The sequence below is a fragment of the Geotrypetes seraphini genome, chromosome 5 (genome assembly GCF_902459505.1).
Source record: "Geotrypetes seraphini chromosome 5, aGeoSer1.1, whole genome shotgun sequence".
Classification (NCBI taxonomy): domain Eukaryota; kingdom Metazoa; phylum Chordata; class Amphibia; order Gymnophiona; family Dermophiidae; genus Geotrypetes; species Geotrypetes seraphini.
Window position 1 is genome coordinate 41,143,299 of NC_047088.1, and position 19,563 is coordinate 41,162,861.

Genomic DNA, 19,563 nt, shown 5'->3' on the forward strand with positions numbered 1-19,563 from the left:
AAAAGTATAAATACTCCTGAGTGCACATGACTGTGCTAGAGATTTAATTAACACAGATCCAACTGAATTCACAAGAGCAAGGTTTTGGGTTGTTTTATTTTGTTTTTTTGTCTTCCAGCTCAATAAGAACAGATACTGGAATCTGGTATCATGAACCTTCAATTTGTAACTATCCAATAATTTTATTCTCCACTTTATGTCCCCTTTCATTGCAGCGGCCATCCTTTCTTAAAGACCAGGAAAACAAGGGCCCTGAACCAGGCCAATAGGTGCTGTCATTGCATGATAATAGGGGTTTTCTGAGGCTGTGAAATACCTACCTCTGCATCATTCCAGCATCAGCTCACGCAGATAATAGAATATCCCAGATCTTCTGCATAGCAGTGAACAGCACTACTACCAAGCTGACACTAGATATCTACAATTTTATATAGTATTTGCTGTAACATTTCTAAGCTTGTGTATTAAATTAGAACAAGAGTTGCCATACTGGGAAAGACCAAAGGTCCAACAAGCCCAGTATCCTGTTTCCACTAAACACTTGATAAAACGATAAGAGCTGTAGGATACTGGGAAGTATCAGTACAAAAATGACAACCTTCCCTTAAAAGGTCCTTAATTCAAATACAATATAATATGTAATCCTGATTTTATTTTTATTGATTGGGTTTGTTTTTTTTACAGTATTACATATTTAGGATTTTGTAATCTATCCTGCAAGCTTACTTAGCCAAAAGACTATGCAATAAAAGTGTTCTAAAATTAAATTAAGTTATAAATGTGACTTACATAGTGTAATAAATGTCATGATGAAAATTTGTGTTCCTTGGCCCAAAAAGACTGATAGCAGCATTCCCTTTTTTGGAGGTCTAAATATATCTCCATGTACCAGCTTCCAACCAAACTCTTCTTGGGCATCTTCCTATGTATAGAAATTAAGCAACAGTTAAGTACACACAAACCAAATAAACAAAGAACAGAGGCATGAAGGTAACACTGGAATCATTATTAGTATCTGATGGTTACCTCATGATAGAATCCTTATTGATTCAAAAAGTTCAGTGTAATTTTACTAAGAATGCACTAACCTCTACCAATATTATAATTAAAACAATACTTACACAAAACAAAATATTGTTTATATAAAGAGGGACTCTCAGAAAATCCATTCACCTATTATGCAACCAGTAAAGTAAAGTTGCTACTTTTTCATTCAGTGGTACTCTGTTGTGATGGACAGTGTGCTCCATAAAAAGTAATTAGTGCTAACTAAAAAATATACTAGAATGTCATGACACAAAATTTTGTCCAGGTCTTCTTCAGGTCTACCCAAAAGTAGTAAAAGATTTCAGGGAAATCAAACCACACAAATAAACCTACCTATCATTGAATCGGGACGTCCTCTGTGTTGTAGATGACAAATTAAAATCTTGCCTGTTTGAATTCCTAGTCCATGGAACATATCCAACACAGATATAGAAGTGGCCAACAGGCAAAGTGGTCAGCTCGGCTCATCCGTTTCCCCTATTTTATAGCCTGTTTTTGCTATTTTTGAGCCATTATAGGGCATCTAAATACTATTCTCAACGCATTTTACCTGGATATTTGGTGGAAGTCTGAAGGGGATTGCGGCTAAATCGACAAGGAGGGACAAGGAGCAGCCGCAGGGCAGAGAGACCAAAATGGCAGAACACGTGTCTCCTCTGAGCCCTTCCATCAGCTCCGCATGGACCTCAGAGAATGTATTGGAGGTTCAGACTGCAGTGGAAGAAGCTTTAGACAAGAAACTTCAACAGTTGCAGGACAAAATCGAATTTACCCAAGAGCGTCTTGACTGAATGGGCTTAGAAATAGATGCCCATTTGACACACACGGAGGGCCTTGAAGCTACAATAGAATCAACATTACAGGACCAGAAGAGACTTCACTAATGAGTCATCTTTATAGAACAGAAGCTGGATGACTTGTAAAAAAGGTCTCGCAGAAACAATTTGCATTTGATCGGCATTCTCGGAGTCGGTTAAAGACTCAAAGCTACAGGGAGATTTTGGAGGCCTTGTTTGACCAATTGTTACAGCCTGATGCCAACCTTGGTCCTCTAAAATTGGAGCATGCACACAGATTGGGCTCACGTACAGACTGGATAGGTCATTTGGCCTTTATCTGCAATCATGTTTCTATTCAGATGCCAAAACTCAGCCACAAGTTGTGATTGTCTCGGTGTTCAATGTTCTACATAAGCAAGTCCAAGAACAGAACCTTGAAGAACACCACTGGTAACATCCCTTTCCTCAGAACGATCTCCATTAAACACTATCCTCTATCATCTTCCACTCAACTAGTTCTTGACCTAGCCCGTCACTTTGGGGCCCATCCCGAGGGCACTCAGTTTATTTATTAGACGTCTGTGAGGAACACTGTCAAAGGCTTTGCTAAAATCTAATTACACCACATCTAGCGCACTCCCTCTACCCAGCAAAAAAGGGTGCTTTAAAAAAATATACATTTCTAATTTTGGAAAGCCAAAACAGTACTCCTTAACCTCTCTCAAATCTCATGGTTTGCCAATGGTGTTTGACAGGATGACCTAGCATAAGCAGTGGCCTAGAGGTTAGAGCAGCTGCCTAAGCACCCTGAGGTTTTGAGTTCAATTCCTACTGCAGCCATCGTGACTCTGAGCTAGTCATTTAACACTTTATTGCTTAATGTAAACCACTTTGATTGTGTAAACCACACAGAAAAAGTGGTATATCAAGTCCCATCCCCCCTTACTAAAGGCAATCTAATTGCCTTGTTTAAAGTCACCTGAATACAAGTGAGTTTGGCAATCAAAGCTACAAAACAGTACTTACAGATGAATCAATCTGGTTGTATCTTGCAATATCTTTATGAAGAGTTCTCAACATGATCATGGCAACCATGCCTGATAAGAACAGGACAATTACAAGTGAATTCATGATGCTGCAAAAAGAAAAAAAAGAAATGCAACCTTTTAGTTGTTAATGGTTTACTTGAGTGATACTATACATTACAAGAATCACCTTATGACTTCAAACAAATCTAAAATAATTACTATAATTAGAAATGTATGCACAAATTTCAGTCTACCTGCCTTCATTTTTCACTGTTTCTATAGCTTGGGACAAGTACATAGGATCTCAAAGGGTGTGAAAGGGAGAGTAGATAGCATAGATAGGTAGACTAGATAGGCCATATGGTCTTTATCTTCCTTCATTTTTCTGATTTTTGTGGCTTTGTGGGTTCTTAATATCTTAATTCCAGGCTGCTGCTGTTCTTATACGTGACAAAGGTATCAAGTTCATGCACTTCTTGGCTACTTGCTATTTGTATTTGCCCATACTAACACACATTGCCAAGTGAAAATGGAAGATGCCTCAGTTCCTTCTTACTCAGTGTGCCTCCATTATGTTCCAATTTAGAAAAAACAACAACATTCAATCTCATAGCAATATAGTTAATCCAATCCAATTTTAGTCTTACATACCGGGTCATTCCCCCCCAGAGGGAATCGAACCAGTTAACAAAAGTTTACTCAAAATAATATTAGGGAACAATAGTTGGACAGGAAAGTTCATCTATCAACATCTCTTATTTGTCATCTAAAAATTTATTGAACAGATATGTTTTCAGAGTTTTCTAAAACATGGCAAAGAGGAAAGAAGTCTGATTTCTGAAGGAAGATCATTCCAGATTTTCACCATGGTAAATGCAAGAGAATGGGAAAGTCTACTTAAAGTTTGAATCCCTCTAGTAGAAGGGAATACTAGTTTAAATTTATGTATGCCTCTAGTAGAAAGAAGTCGATAAGAGTTGCAAGAAAGGGGAAATAATGGAGGAAAGACTCCATATAGACTCTTAAATACTACATTGGCACATTGGAACTGAACCCTCCAATATATCGGGAGCCAATGCAACGCCCTCAGTAATGGGGTAACATGATAGTATCTGTTAAACATTTTCATCACAACTTCATCTCATGAAACATTATCTTTGTTAATCTTCTTTCTTGTAAATCCACACTCTGTTCCTGGACAAGTGGGTTATGCATCCCATGTCACGAGACTGCTTGTAGGAAGCTTAATTTACATAATTTTCAGGTCCTCCCCTCTTACCTCTGGTCTGCCTCCAGTTAGTTCAAAAGCAGACAGTAGAGGATACAGACAAAAGGAAACTCTCCAACAAACAAGTTTAATCTACTCATAACATGAAATTTTAGAATGATCATAAACAATGTAAACAGGTTAGCAAACAGTATAAACCTGAAAGGAACTGTGCTATAAGGAGCCGGCACTATCAGAAGGGGGCGCTACAACTACGTACCCTCAAGGCAAAGTGCACAACATGTTCAGATTGTACTCTTAGAAAAGCCTCTAGTGGAATGAGCCTTCACTGAAATAGAGGCCGTTTCTCAATTGAAACATAGGTGGAAGAAATAGTCATGCAGATCCACCTGGAAATGGTGACTTTGAAGCTGGCCTGTTTATACGGGCAGGACTCACTAGCATGAGCAAGTAGTTGGACATGCGAAACTCATTTGTGACTTCCAAGTACTTCAACAAAAGTCTGCGCACCTCCAAAGACTTCAAAACACAGTCATGCTTGCTCAATCCAGAGGGAGAAAGGATGGGCATCCGCACCTCCTGAATGATGTGGAAACTAGAGACCACCTTCAGGATAAAGGAGGGAACAGTGCGCAGAAGTACACAGGAGTATGTAATCCGAAGAAAATGATCCCTGCAGGTCAAAGCCTGAAGTACGGAGACCCTGCACGCTGAAGTGATGGCTACCAGGAAAACCATCTTGACAGTAAGATCCATTAAGGACACCTGGTCTAGAGGCTCATAGGGCAGACGCGCAAGTACCCAGAGAACCAGATTGAGATTCCAAGTCAGACTCTGGGATGGGTTCTATGGCCGAAATATCCAGCAACCTTCGAATATTGGCCTTTGCATAGGCCAACTTGTCTGGTCTCCCAACCAGGGAGTCCAGAAAGAGCTCTAAAATGGGCCGGCTTAAAACTCAAGCTTGTAACTGTCCTGAAGAATATCCAGGTCCAGCGATCAGAGGTGATGGTCATCCACTCCTCCAGGAAGGCCAAGAGCCGTCCCCTGATATGTGGAGGACTGGCTAGGGACCTGGCGTCATAATTGTTTCTTTGGGTAAGACACAGAGTGGCCTCCCGAAGACTGAGAACACCTGGTTCCACCAAGCCACTGTTTGGTTGGCTGACAGGATCTCTGACCCAAGAAGCATCCATAGTACTGATGGGAACATCTGGAGGAACAAAAGCTAGAATGTTTTTGTTTCAAGCTCTGCCCATAAGGGTGGGTAGAAAAGTGCTTGATTGGGTTCAGAGGGCACTTTGGCAGTTTATTTTTTTTGGGGGGAACCCCCAGAATCTACCTTTATCTTGGCACCTTTGGGGGTACCGCATTTACAAAATTATCAAGCTGCTCAACTACGAATGCTGATGAGTGGCAGGCACAGGATTGTAAATCATGGGTAGTCGTTGAGCAGGCAGGCCTCAGTCCCGACACTTTACTTTGTCTCCCTTGGATTCACCCAGGTGGGCCTAAATGGAGGGAACTGGAATCAGTCCATTTGATCCTTCGGATCTGGCGGGACACTCGGGCACTCTTATTATAAAGGCGAACCTATTCTTGCTTTACCCCACTGCTTTTTAATAGGGAATTTGGCCCAGGGAGGGAGAGAAACATGTTTGCTACTTGGAAGAAACTGGAATGTGTGGGACAGTTTTGGGATCTGGCTGGGAAAACTGTTAAGGGGTTTGGAGAATTGCAGGACCAATATGGCTTGGACCCTAGGGACCTTTATCCTTATCTCCAAGACAAGCATATCTAAAGCTCTGGGATGCTAGGAGATTTATTACAGGAGAAAACTAGGTTTGAGCGTCTCCTGGGTCTCGCCCTACAGAAGGGGGCTATCTCTGGGATTTATCAACATTTATCTGCTAGGTGGGGACCCCATCTCCCATATATGATTACGTGGGAGCAGGACTTGGGTAAAACCTTGTCCCTGGAAGACTGGACTGCCACTTGGTGTCATACAAAGTCTTTGGGTCTAGCCACGGTTATTGTGGAAAATAGGTTTAAAGTATTGATGCGGTAGTACTACCGTATTTTCATGCATATAACGCGCGCGTTATACGTGTTTTTACAAACCGTGCATAACCTTGCGCGGTATACGCGTGAGCGCGTTGTACAAAATTTTTTTTACATAGTTCCCCCCCCCCCCCGACGTCCGATTCACCCCCCCCCCCGCAGGACCGCTCGCACCCCCACCCCGAAGGACCGCTCGCACGCACCCGCACCCCCACCCCGAAGGACCGCTCGCACGCACTCCCACCCGCACCCGCACCCCCACCCTGAAGGACCGCTCGCACGCACTCCCGCCCTCTTGCCCCAGCCAACCGCGGCACCCCCGACACGATCGGGGCAAAAGGGAGCCCAAGCCCTCTTGCCCCGCCGACTCCCCAACTCCCCGACAATATCGGGCCAGGAGGGAGCCCAAACCCTTCTGGCCACGGCGACCCCCTACCCCCACCCCGCACTACATTACGGGCAGGAGGGATCCCAGGCCCTCCTGCCCTCGACGCAAACCCCCTCCCCCCAACGACCGCCCCCCCAAGAACCTCCGACCGCCCCCCCCAGCCGACCAGCGACCCCCCTGGCCTACTCCCATGACACCCCCACCCCCCCTTCCCCGTACCTTTGTGTAGTTGGCCGGACAGACGGGAGCCAAACCCACCTGTCCGGCAGGCAGCCAACGACGGAATGAGGCCGGATTGGCCCATCCGTCCCAAAGCTCCGCCTACTGGTGGGGCCTAAGGCGCCTGGGCCAATCAGAATAGGTCCGGGAGCCTTAGGTCCCTCCTGGGGGCGGGGCCTTGGGCACATGGTCAGGTTGGGCCCATGTGCCTCAGGCTCCGCCCCCAGGAGGGACCCAAGTCTCCCGGGCCTATTCTGATTGGCCCAGGTGCCTTAGGCCCCACCAGTAGGCGGAGCTTTGGGACGGATGGGCCAATCCGGCCTCATTCCGTCGTTGGCTGCCTGCCGGACAGGCGGGTTTGGCTCCCGTCTGTCCGGCCAACTACACAAAGGTACGTGGAAGGGGGGTGGGGGTGTCGTGGGGGTCGGCCAGGGGGGGACGCGGGTCGGCTGGGGGGGCGGTCGGAGGTTCTTGGGGGGGGGCGGGCGTTGGGGGGGGGGGGGTTTGCGTCGAGGGCAGGAGGGCCTGGGATCCCTCCTGCCCGTAATGTAGTGCGGGATGGGGGTAGGGGGTCGCCGTGGCCAGGAGGGTTTGGGCTCCCTCCTGGCCCGATATTGTCGGGGAGTTGGGGAGTCGGCGGGGCAAGAGGGCTTGGGCTCCCTTTTGCCCCGATCGTGTCGGGGGGGGCAAGAGGGCTTGAGCTCCCTCTTGCCCCGATCGTGTCGGGGGGTGCCGCGGTTGGCTGGGGCAAGAGGGCTTGAGCTCCCTCTTGCCCCGATCGTGTCGGGGGTGCCGCGGTTGGCTGGGGCAAGAGGGCTTGAGCTCCCTCTTGCCCCGATCGTGTCGGGGAGTCGGGGGGGCAAGAAGGCTTGACGTTAGAGAAAGGGCGAACCACTGGAAGAGGAAGCAGCGCAGGCGCAGGGCTCACGGAAGGGCCGGGACCGCCAAGAGAAAGCAGCAGGACACCGCTTCTGCATGATGGGGGGGGGGTCGGGAGGCTGTGGGGGTGCGAACGGTCCTTCAGGGTGCGGGTGCGGGTGGGAGTGCGTGCGAGCGGTCCTTCGGTGTGGGGGTGCGAGCGGTCCTGCGTTGGGGTGAATCGGACGTCGGGGGGGGGCATCAGGTTTTCAGGGTGGGGACAGGACTTCAAGGGGGAGAGGAGAGTCGGGGTGGCCAGAAGAGAGTCGGGGTGGGTGAAAGGAGAGTCGGGCAGCATGCGCGGTATACGGGTGTGCGTGGTATATAAAAATTTCTGTACATAAATTTGTGTTTTCCGCGCGCTATACCCGTGTGCGCGTTTTACACGGGTGCGCGTTATCTACGTGAAAATACGGTATATCCTAGTTCGCTTTACGAAATGGGGACGGAGAAGTGGTGGGGATGTGGGGAAAGAGGGACTTATTTCCATACGTGGTGGACATCCTGCTGTGCAGGGGTTTTGGAGCAAAGTATTTGAACGTCTATCTTCCATATTGGGAAAGGCGAGTTGAACCTCAGCCTGCACTGGTGTTTCTTCATCATTTTCCTCCCAACATTGTTATGGAAAAAGAAATATTCTGCAAGCTGCTGCTGACTGCAGCTCAGTTGGTATTAGCTGCCTGCTGGAAGCTAGCTCAGTTCCCAGAATATAATTTGGTGCTTTAAAAGATGGATGATTGGTATATTCTATCGTAATTCCACAGAAAGTTTGGTAAAGCATATGTGTATGAATATAGGAAAGTGAAAAGACTAATAAACCCAAACATTATGTTTAAAAAGAGGGGGGGAAAATATTGCACAAGATTCTTTAAAAGTGTATAATAATATTGGAAAGAAGAGAAGACCTCAGTATTGGGGGACTGCACCAAATCAAGCCTAGCAGTAAACAACATGGACAAACAACTCATGTAATTTTCTTCATAACAGATGAAGCCTAAAAGAGTTTGCCCAAGTGGTATACTGGTATATTCTATATCACCTTACTGCCTGCAAATATCACAGAATGGGGCTATTTGCCCAAGTCTGGCACTGTTTCGAACAGTGGAAACAACTTCATGGTATTTGAAGTTTATGCTGGGGGGGGGGGGGGGGGGTATCATTTGAATGTTTTCCAGCAGGGAGTGCTGCAGAACCACTGTACTCCTGTGAATATTGGTACTGTGTAAGTAGTCTAATGTGTAATTTGACTTTATGCTTTTGGTTTTCTTAAATAAAAATTGTCAATTAAAAAACAAAAACAAAACAAAACTATGTATTGCCAGATCTCACCAGGCACATTTATTTATTTAAAAAAACAACAACTTTATACCCCAACTATCCTTAGGTGGTTTACATAATAAAACATACATACAATGGGAAAAAAAAAACCAAACACTTTAAAATGACAATATATCAAAGAAAGCCTAGATTAATAAATTGCTATATAGAGACTCAAGGATTTCTCGTGTAGAAAAATCAAGACTGAACAAATGTGTTTGAATGCTGCTTTGAACTTAGCTTAAGATGGTTTTGCATGTAAAAGATTGACTCAGAGTTGCATAAAATGGGTGACAAAAAAACAAACCGCCGAATGAGTAGAATCTAACTGGACTTGAGAATGTGTGAGAAGGAAAAAAAATCATTTGAAGAGCAGAGGCGACAGGTTGGCTTATATGGAAATCGGTAAAGAGGACAGATATAATGGAATCCCTTAAAAAAAATGTCACCCCTGTGAAGCATGAGAATCAAATATAAAACAAAACTGCACAGGCAGCCAATGGTATTGTACTTATTTGTTACTCTATTGTATGTTTTAATATTATGCTTGTAGGAAACAAACTAATCCCACATCAGCCATCCCTTCAAATACTAACACCAACCAACAAAATCCCAACCCCACTACATTTTAAAAATAAATAAATAAATAGAAAAGGAGTAAAACACAATCTGACTTATAAGCACAACATAGGAGTAAACTGCCACATTTTGAATACATTTTAAACGTATGATAGAATACTGTGGAAGACCAGCTAGTCCAACATTACAGTAATCACATGAAAGTCTCAACAAATCCTAATTTACTGTTTTACTACCAGCAGTAATAAGTTGTGTTATCTAGCTAAAAATTCTTTATTGACCTGCCCTCCAGAAACTCTAAACTCTGATATATTGCTGCTATTGACAGTACCGTTCAACAAAAACTTCCACAGCTTAACTATTTGCTGCCCAAAAGGTGAACGATAGATCTACCTGTTCAAATTTCCTTTTCTCAACTCTTGCCAGACCAGTCCAGACAAATGAGTTCTGCCACTTGTCAGAGAAAATGAACTCGAAGTTCAGTCCCCTTAGAGGGGGCCAGTTCTGCCTTAAGCTTCTCAGTAATCTATGTCAAAGCTAAGACAACCGAAGTTTGGGGTTTCCAACCACCACCAAACTTGAATTTCACTATCACTAATCCAGGAGTGAGAATTCCATACACTATGGTATGGCAGAAATTTTAAAACCAGTCCTCGGGGTCCAGCTGGTTAGGTATGCCTGAAGAATGGAGTGAAAACCCTTGCACTATGGAAGCCACTATCTTCAGAATAGGCTAGAACATACTTGCTGTTGACTTTCTAAGTCTGTTAAGAGCCCTTGAGCATCAATGATTCTATGAATAGGTTCTGGATTGGTCTGGCAGGACTCAAGGAAAGAAATTAACAGACAAGTCCAAATTATAACTTCCTTATTACCTTTGAAAGAGCAATCCAGATAAGTGGATATATCAAAGTTCTACCCAGACTGGGCAAAAGTAAACCACAATAGCATTCAGGACTCCCATATCCTGAATAGGAGACCTCCAAGACTTGCATAACATTTAAGATCCTTTCTTTAATGCATAAAGCTATTCATGATGGGAAACGATTACCTGGTTGCTTTAACCATTCTCTAAACTCCTACTTGTCTTCACTTAGGAATGATCAAAAACTTGTCCCCCACCCATTATGTGCAAAATTGGAATCTACTCACAATAACATATTCTTTTTCTTCACTCCTTTCCTTTGGAATTCCTTAACCCATTCACTGAGATCTGAAAGTTATTCTTTCAATTTCCATTCAGCTCTGAAAACCTAATTTTATCACATCACATTTGAAGATAGATTCTCTTGTCTTCTGCTTCTGAATGAATGAGCTTGGGTAGGGAATAGATAACCCACAGCACTGCAAATTATTTGAATGATTCTTAAGTGGATTTTTTTGTATGATTCTAATTGTATTCCTTCCTTACTTTTATGACCATTATTTTAATAAGTTTTTGGAAACCACTTTGATTTGTCCTTAAAAAAAACACCCCACTACAGTAAGCTTTAATAAATGATCTGCTGAGGCATAAAGACAAGGGAGCGACTGGAGGTCGCCATCATCCTCTGAAAAGATAAAATTCTAACTCTGAGGGTTCACCAGCCCTCTAGGATTTGCCAGCTCTTGCTGGTGTGGTCTGAGGTGATCATTTCACTCACTCCTTGATCATGGAGGTCAGCTATGTTAGCCACCTCAGCGGATACCCCCGAGGTGTCCTGAGGAAGCAGAGGGATGGAAAGAGATGCGGATGTGATGGCAAGCATTGTTCGTCTGTGTTCCGGGGTTCCCATCTGTGAGCAGAAACAGACTGGACTCCAGCGGGGGGGAGAGAGGGGAAGAACTTCTGTGGTGGAACCACAGGCATGGACTTATTAACTAAGTATGCCTGATACAGCATATTCACAAATTCCACGGGGGGAGGGTGAAATCCCCCGCGGCAAGGGCCACTCTATGCACCTCAGATTTAGAGTGCTTAAATGATTTATGACTCTGTAACTAGCAATGAATATTAGCTACTATCTAGTTGGGCATTCGTTATATCAAACAGCATAAACCCAACAATTAAAGATTAATGATCTTCTTGATCCTCATCTGGCTTTGCAGTTTTTCAACAAATTGAAGTTGCTTAACACTTCAGCCACATATAAAATAGAAAAATATAGGATCCAATGACGAATGTGGCTGAAGCATTAAGCCTACAAAGCCAGCTGAGGATCAAGAAGATCATTAATCTTTAATTGTTGGGTTTATATTGAAAGAGGATAGAGGATTTATGAGACTGCACTTTTGTTTCACCGAAACACCACCATCACCCTTTTGAGGGTCTCCTGGCGCAATTTTCGCAGCGTGTGAAGTAGTAGATCCAAGAAGGACCTCTTCAGAGGTGGAAGGCACCAAATCCGTACACAGCTCGCCTCCCTTGCAGGCCGCAGCGCAAATGAAACATGACTGCGAATCTGACAGCCATCCACCGCAATCGAGGCATAAATCCATGCCATCATGTCCTGAGGAGGCCATCTGAGAAGTTTGGAGCACAAACGAAGCTCCTAAGTGCAAAAAATATACTTTTAAAAAGTTTTGAAAAAAATCCAAGATGGCCATTGCAGGTGCCGATTTTGCCCTAAAATAGCCAGGGAAAAATCACATGAATCCCTGGAAAACAGTGATTTAAAAAAAAAAAAATTTAGAGTGGGGGAGGAGGGTTACAGCATGCAGGGAAACCACTCAGAAACCCTTTTTAAGGGACCCCCAAAATCGCTAAACCAGGCAGGCAAGCAGCTTCTCACTGTGCTCTGTGCGGTAAGGAAGAAATGGCAGGCAATACTGAAACAGCATGCAGGGAGATCTCAAGCCTCAGGAAGCTGGAAAACTGGATTTCAAGTCTTCTGATTGCCTCAACTGCCCAGTCACCTTACAACACCTCCAGGTTACTCAGAGAAGGTATGCAGTCCGGTCCCGATCCCGGGCACGCCTCCAAAGAACTGCGCAGCCTGCGCTCCACCCACTAGTGAACGAACCTGGGGTGAGCTAGCTCCTGATCCCAGAGCCCCGATTTGACATGCAGGCTGTCTGGGGGGCTTACTGCAGTGGCAGGTAACCCCCCAGAGGCAGACTTTAGACCAAAGTTTGCGATCTCCTGCTGCAAGGATGTCCCCGCAGGGTATTTCCACAGCACAAGGGCAAACTCGCGAAAAAGGACAAAATAATACACTAAATTTCAGAAATGAAACACGAGCAGAAGATATGAGCTCCTACAGCATGGCTTGTAAGAATACAAAACTGATGTCCAGGGAGCATGCGCCAGCAGGTGAGAGCAAGGGGTGGAGCTGAAAATTCTATCAAGTGAAGTTCCTACAGACCTTGGCTGGCCAAGGTACGTAAAACCCATCTGTCCCCAGCATAAAGGGGGATTGTACAAGAATAGATTTTGTGTTTCAGGTTGGACCCACCCTTTATTGAAATGGTGTGAAGACCTGAATTGAACTGTTCATATGCAATCACACAATATCAGAGTTGAAAGTTTTTTTCAGAATGAACCACAATTCTAAAGGGCAACTTAAGAGATCGATTAGCAGTTACAAGAAATATCTAGTTTAAGTTATTGCTGCTCAAGGAAGCATCACCAGTTACAGAATGAAGGAATGATGTTTACCTACAAGGAGATTCATTACTAAATCCAAATGTTGAATTTTAAAAATGCACAACAGAATATGTTTTCTTGTCCAAGTTACTTATTTAGTTTCTCTCTATCTTGTCAGGGTTTAGATAAGGACGTAATCACAAACTAAGTCAAAATACATACATCCTACAATATTCACAACATCTCTTAGCACTATAAGTCCACAGCTACACAGTTTGTAACAACCATGCCTAGAGTCATTAATTCTCTGTGAAACAAGTCTCATGTCAGTGCTGTCAGATGACTTCAATTTTAGTGAGTTGTTTGTCATCAAAGAAACAATTATTTCCTGTGTACCTGTTCCATACCACTCATGATTTATAAACTGCCATCTGAAATCAATGCTAATATTTTATCTAATCTAATCTAATCCTTAGGTTTGTATACCGCATCATCTCCACGTTCGTAGAGCTCGACGCGGTTTACAGTAGGAGAAATAGGAAGGAACTACAACAGAGGGTTAGAGGTAGAAGTGTGAAGAAAATTTAGAGGACTTGGGATGCCAAGATATAAGAGTTTCCTTGATTCCTAAATTGGAGGGAGACTTACATTTAAAAAAGTTAACGTTCAAGTGTGAAGGATGTGCTCAACAGAATGTCATTCGATGAATAACAAAGTTAGTTGGTGTTGTTGTACAAAAGACAAATCAGAGTGCTCAACATGCTGCTCAATTAAAGAGCATGGAGCCTAAATAGCTTACCTAAACCACTGAATGTTTGTGTGTGGCATAGTCTCCAAAATATAATCCCATCTGGAAGCCCACTTAATGTTGTTGTTTTTCTAAAATCAAGGACAAATAAAAAGGTCAAATAAGTTGAAAGCAAAACTTTTTTTTTTTATTTATGTTTTCAATTTATACAATCAAGATAAAACTTATACAGAAAGATGATTCATGAAAAGAAAATTGTCGAAAGAGAATTAAACAAGTAATTAAAAATAACCTAACATAAATCTTCTCAAGTCCTCAAATGGATCTAAGGTGTACCGTATTTTCGCGGATATAACGCGCACCATTGTAAAACGCGCACAGGGGTATAGCGCGCAGAAATCACGATGATATGTACAAAAACTTTTCTATACCGCGCTCAGGCATATAACGCGCATGCTGCCCGACTCTCCTCTGGCCACCCCGACTCTCCTTTCGCCCTCCCCGACTCTCATCTGGTTGCCCCGACTCACCCTGACTTTCGGTGCACTGCCCCGACTCTCCTCTGGTTGCCCCGACTCACCGTTCACCCGCCCTGACTTTCGGTGCACTGCCCCGCCTCTCCGTGCCTGTCCCCCTTGAAGTCCTGTCCCCCCTTGAAGGTCTGCCTGTCCCCCCTTGAAGTCCTGTCCCCCTTGAAGGTCTGCCTGTCCCCCTTGAAGATCTGCCTGTCCCCCCTTGAAGTCCTGTCCCCATCCTGAAAGCCTGATGCCCCCCCTCGACGTCCGATTCTTCTCCCCCCTCGGCAGGACCACTCGCACCCCCACCCCGAAGGACCGCCGACTCCCCGACAATATTGGGCCAGGAGGGAGCCCAAATCCTCCTGGCCACGGCGACCCCCTAACCCCACCCCGCACTACATTACGGGCAGGAGGGATCCCAGGCCCTCCTGCCCTCGACGCAAACCCCCTCCCCCCAACGACCGCCCCCCCCCAAGAACCTCCGCCCGTCCCCCAGCCGACCCGCGACCCCCCTGGCCGACCCCCACGACACCCCCACCCGCCTTCCCCGTACTTTGTGTAGTTGGGCCAGAAGGGAGCCCAAACCCTCCTGGCCACGGCGACCCCCTAACCCCACCCCGCACTACATTACGGGCAGGAGGGATCCCAGGCCCTCCTGCCCTCGACGCAAACCCCCCTCCCTCCAACGACCGCCCCCCCCCCCCAAGAACCTCCGACCGACCCGCGACCCCCCTGGCCGACCCCCCCACCCCCCTTCCCCGTACCTTTGGAAGTTGGCCGGACAGACGGGAGCCAAACCCGCCTGTCCGGCAGGCAGCCAACGAAGGAATGAGGCCGGATTGGCCCACGCGCCTTAGGCCCCACCAGTAGGCGGAGCTTTAGGACGGATGGGCCAATCCGGCCTCATTCCTTCGTTGGCTGCCTGCCGGACAGGCGGGTTTGGCTCCCGTCTGTCCGGCCAACTTCCAAAGGTACGGGGAAGGGGGGTGGGGGGGTCGGCCAGGGGGGTCGCGGGTCGGTCGGAGGTTCTTGGGGGGGGGGGGCGGTCGTTGGAGGGAGGGGGGTTTGCGTCGAGGGCAGGAGGGCCTGGGATCCCTCCTGCCCGTAATGTAGTGCGGGGTGGGGTTAGGGGGTCGCCGTGGCCAGGAGGGTTTGGGCTCCCTTCTGGCCCAACTACACAAAGTACGGGGAAGGCGGGTGGGGGTGTCGTGGGGGTCGGCCAGGGGGGTCGCGGGTCGGCTGGGGGACGGGCGGAGGTTCTTGGGGGGGGGCGGTCGTTGGGGGGAGGGGGTTTGCGTCGAGGGCAGGAGGGCCTGGGATCCCTCCTGCCCGTAATGTAGTGCGGGGTGGGGTTAGGGGGTCGCCGTGGCCAGGAGGGTTTGGGCTCCCTCCTGGCCCGATATTGTTGGGGAGTCGGCGGTCCTTCGGGGTGAGGGTGCGAGTGGTCCTGCCGGGGGGGGGGGGATGTATCGGACGTCGGGGAGTCGGCCGGGCAAGAGGGCTTGGGCTCCCTCTTGCTCCGATCGTGGATGCGGGTGCGGGTGGGAGCGCGTGCGAGCGGTCGTTCGGGGTGGGGGTGCGAACGGTCCTGCTGGGGGGGGTGAATCGGGCGTCGGGCGGGGTGGGAACTATGTTTAAAAACTTTTGTATACCGCGCTCAGGCATATAACGCGCGAGGGGTATGCGCGGTACGTAAAATCACGTATAACGCGCGCGTTATATCCGCGAAAATACGGTAAATCAAATGCGAGTACATCAAAAAGAAACAATCTTTATAGAATCATAAGCTATCAGAGAGTAAGGACCTCTAATCTATTTAGCATTCTCCTTCTCTAATCGGGACAAGGACAGGAAGGTCGTCAGTTGGGGAGGATCAAAAAAGACATACTTCTGAGTTTTATAATGAATTACACATTTACAAGGATGTCTAAGGAAAAAAGTTGCCCCTAGGGCCAGAACACCAGGTTTTAACAAAAGAAATTCTCTTCTACGCTTTTGAGTCTCCCTTGCCAAGTCTGGAAACATTTGTATCTTATAACCAAGAAATTCTTTTTGTCTATGTTTATAGAACATTCTCATTAACCAACTCTTATCAGGGGTAAGTGCAAGCGTTAAAAGTAAATTAGATGGAACAGACATTTCTCTATCAGATAAATCTAATACAGCTGAAATGTTTATAGGGTCTTGATTTATTACTTGTTGGGTATCTCGAGTCTTAGTCGGTAAATAATACACTTGCGTAATAGGTGGTAATGCAGACTCAGGTATTTCCAATATTTCTTGAAGACATCGTTTCAACATATCTTTAGGTGTTACCATAGAAACATTTGGAAAGTTAATCAATCTTAAGCTATTATTCCTAGAAAAGTTCTCCAAAGAGAAAGCAAATCTATTTTAATTAAACTAATATATTAATTAATTCTATAGCACTAAGAACTGAGGGGTAGATTCACTAACCTTACCAATCATGTCCCGACCAGTTTGCAACCTCAACCCAATTCACTAACCTTCTGGCTGTTACGATCCGCACATGCAAATGAGGAGAAATGCATGCATAAGTAGGAAAGCAGCAATTCACTAAACCAACAAAGGAACACTGATTGTTTTTGGATCAGTTAGCCCAATCGACTGCTGAGGACCAGTCGCTCATGTCCCTGCCGACTCTCCTGCTCTTTGCCGCCCTTCCCTGCAGTGCGAGCCTGTGTTTTAAACCCGCAGTTTTAACCCACGGTTTAAAAAGGGGCTGCACTATGGCGTGTTCTGCTGTTCCAGTCTTAAGGAGAGAGATGGGACTTGTGAGAAATGATTTCTTGGCCGGGGTGCTTTCGGATCTGTGTAGCATTAAAAATGTCTGCGGTGCCAGGCGTTCTGACTCCAAAGTCTGTGGGACTGGCTTAGCTTATCCCGGGCATTCACTCGGCGCTTGGATCCTGCCCAGGCTGTTGCATGCCTCTAGCTCCTATTCCCTGCCCCAGGCTCTTCAGCTCCCCCTGTTTAGTTTCTCGATCCCCCCTGCCTTCCTCACTTATGCTGAGAGCAAGCACTTGCGCAGGCCATCTACAGGCAAAGAAGATGGTCTGTACTTGCGTTAGGATCGCTCTGGGGGTCGGTGTGGGGCATGCCTCCAATTGCATTAATTTGCATGAGGAGGTGTAGTGAATCGGTCGCCAGGGAAGACACAGCCAGGGATCGCCCAAAAAAGGTGAGCTTAGTGAATCTAGCCCTATGCAAGGTGGTTTACAACAATAGATACGTGGGCCAACTTTTGAAGGCTCATGTGTTAATGCAATAGACAAGAAAAAGTATCACTTTGTAAAACCTTCAACAATTATCTACTCACAAACCAGACACCTTTGAAATGCAGCATTAAAAACTATATAGTCCTTTATGTGATTTATTTGGATTAGTGCTATTTAATAAAAGTGTTATATTTCTGGATTTCATTGACTCACAAGCACTGTGGAATCATCCAACAAAAGATACAAAAACTTCACTTTTAAGCACTTTGTGCTTTTGGAGCTTTAAAAGTGATTTAATGATCTGAAGGTATGTCCCTTACAGACATTAATTTTTTTTAAATAAGCAGTAAAACTATTTATACACATATTAGCTATGCGAATCATAGTAAATTTATTGTTTGTTAAATTAGCAGGTCATCTGATCACAGTAGTAACAGGCAATGGAAGTTATATTAAAAACATTCAGGAAGAAACATGCAGGCAAATGCTGGATACAATAGCCCCTCTATGCTACCGCAACACAAGAACCACCAAACCCTCGCCTTGGTTTACTGAAAACCTAATAGCTGGAAACAATCTTGTTGAAGATTTGAGAGGCAATGGCAAAAATGCAACCTATCAGAACACAAAACAGCCTGGTGGGTTGCAATCAAATATAAGAATTGCCGCTGCTGGGTCAGACCAGTGGTCCATCATGCCCAGCAGTCTGTTCACGCGGCAGCCCCCAGGTCAAAGACCAGTGTTCTAAACGAGTCCAGCCTCACCTGTATACATTCCAGTTTAACAGGAACTTGTCCAACTTTGTCTTGAATCCCTAGAGGGTGTTTTCCCTTATAGCAGACTCTGGAAGAGCATTCCAGTTTTCTACCACTCTCTGGGTGAAGAAGAACTTTCTTACGTTTGTAAGGAATCTATCCCCTTTCAACTTTAGAGAGTGCCCTCTTGTTCTCTCTACCTTGGAGAGGGTGAACAATCTGTCTTTATCTGCTAAGTCTATTCCTTTCAGTATTTTGAATGTTTCGATCATGTCCCCTCTCAGTCTCCTCTTTTCAAGGGAGAAGAGGCCCAGTTTCTCCAATCTCTCACTGTACAGCAATTCAATTATCACTGAAACCAAAAATCCCACATGCTCGCAAAATAGAAAACAAAAATTTTGATATCAAAAAACTATTTAGTCTAATACGCACCATAACTACACCTCCAAAATTAGGTCTATCCAACATTAATTCTCAGCCAAATGCCAAATACTGCCCGACAACTTCTTAAATAAGATCAAAAATGTACAAATTGAGGTTGATAAGATAACCTTTATCACTAACACCAAAATACACACTACTTACTACATAAGGCGTATGGGGACACATTAAGAGATCTCAATCTGCATACTTTGGAGAAAAGGCGAGAGAGGGGAGATATGATAGACATGTTTAAATACCTACGTGATGTAAATGTGCATGAATCGAGTCTCTTTCATTTGAAAGGAAGTTCTGGAATGAGGGCATAAATGAAGTTAAGAGGTGATTGGCTCAGGAATAATCGGAAATACAGAAAGGGTGGTAGTTGCGTGGAACAGTGTCCCGGAAGAGATGGTGGAGACAGAGACTGTGTCTGAATTCAAGAAAGCCTGGGATAGGCACATGGGATCTCTTAGAGAGGAAGAGATAATGGTTACTGCGGATGGGCAGACTGGATGGGCCATTTTGCCTTTATCTGCCATCATGTTTCTATGTTATTCCTAAGGACAACAGACCCCTGTATAGGCTGATCTAATTTAGAATACCTTCAAGCCTCCCAGCTAAAAAACCTATCCACTCGCAGCAGTATCCTTCACAAATGCCCCACTTGTTTCTTTGCAGATGCCCCAAATCAAATCGTATCCTGGCTAACCAAACTCCTAAACAACATACTATAGCATGGCAACTAACCACA

General features: G+C 45.6%; 1 protein-coding gene across 1 annotated transcript in view; it reads right to left on the reverse strand.

The window, feature by feature from the left end:
* The window catches only part of LOC117360557 (transmembrane 9 superfamily member 2-like), a 198,770-nt gene that overhangs the window by 91,614 nt on the left and 87,593 nt on the right, over positions 1-19,563 (reverse strand). Inside the window, exons 8-10 of the mRNA XM_033944480.1 lie at positions 13,929-14,008; positions 2,853-2,961; positions 790-922 (exon numbers count right to left, since the gene is read on the reverse strand). Of these exons, the coding sequence (XP_033800371.1) occupies positions 790-922; positions 2,853-2,961; positions 13,929-14,008 (322 nt within the window). The remainder of the gene's footprint in view (positions 1-789; positions 923-2,852; positions 2,962-13,928; positions 14,009-19,563) is intronic.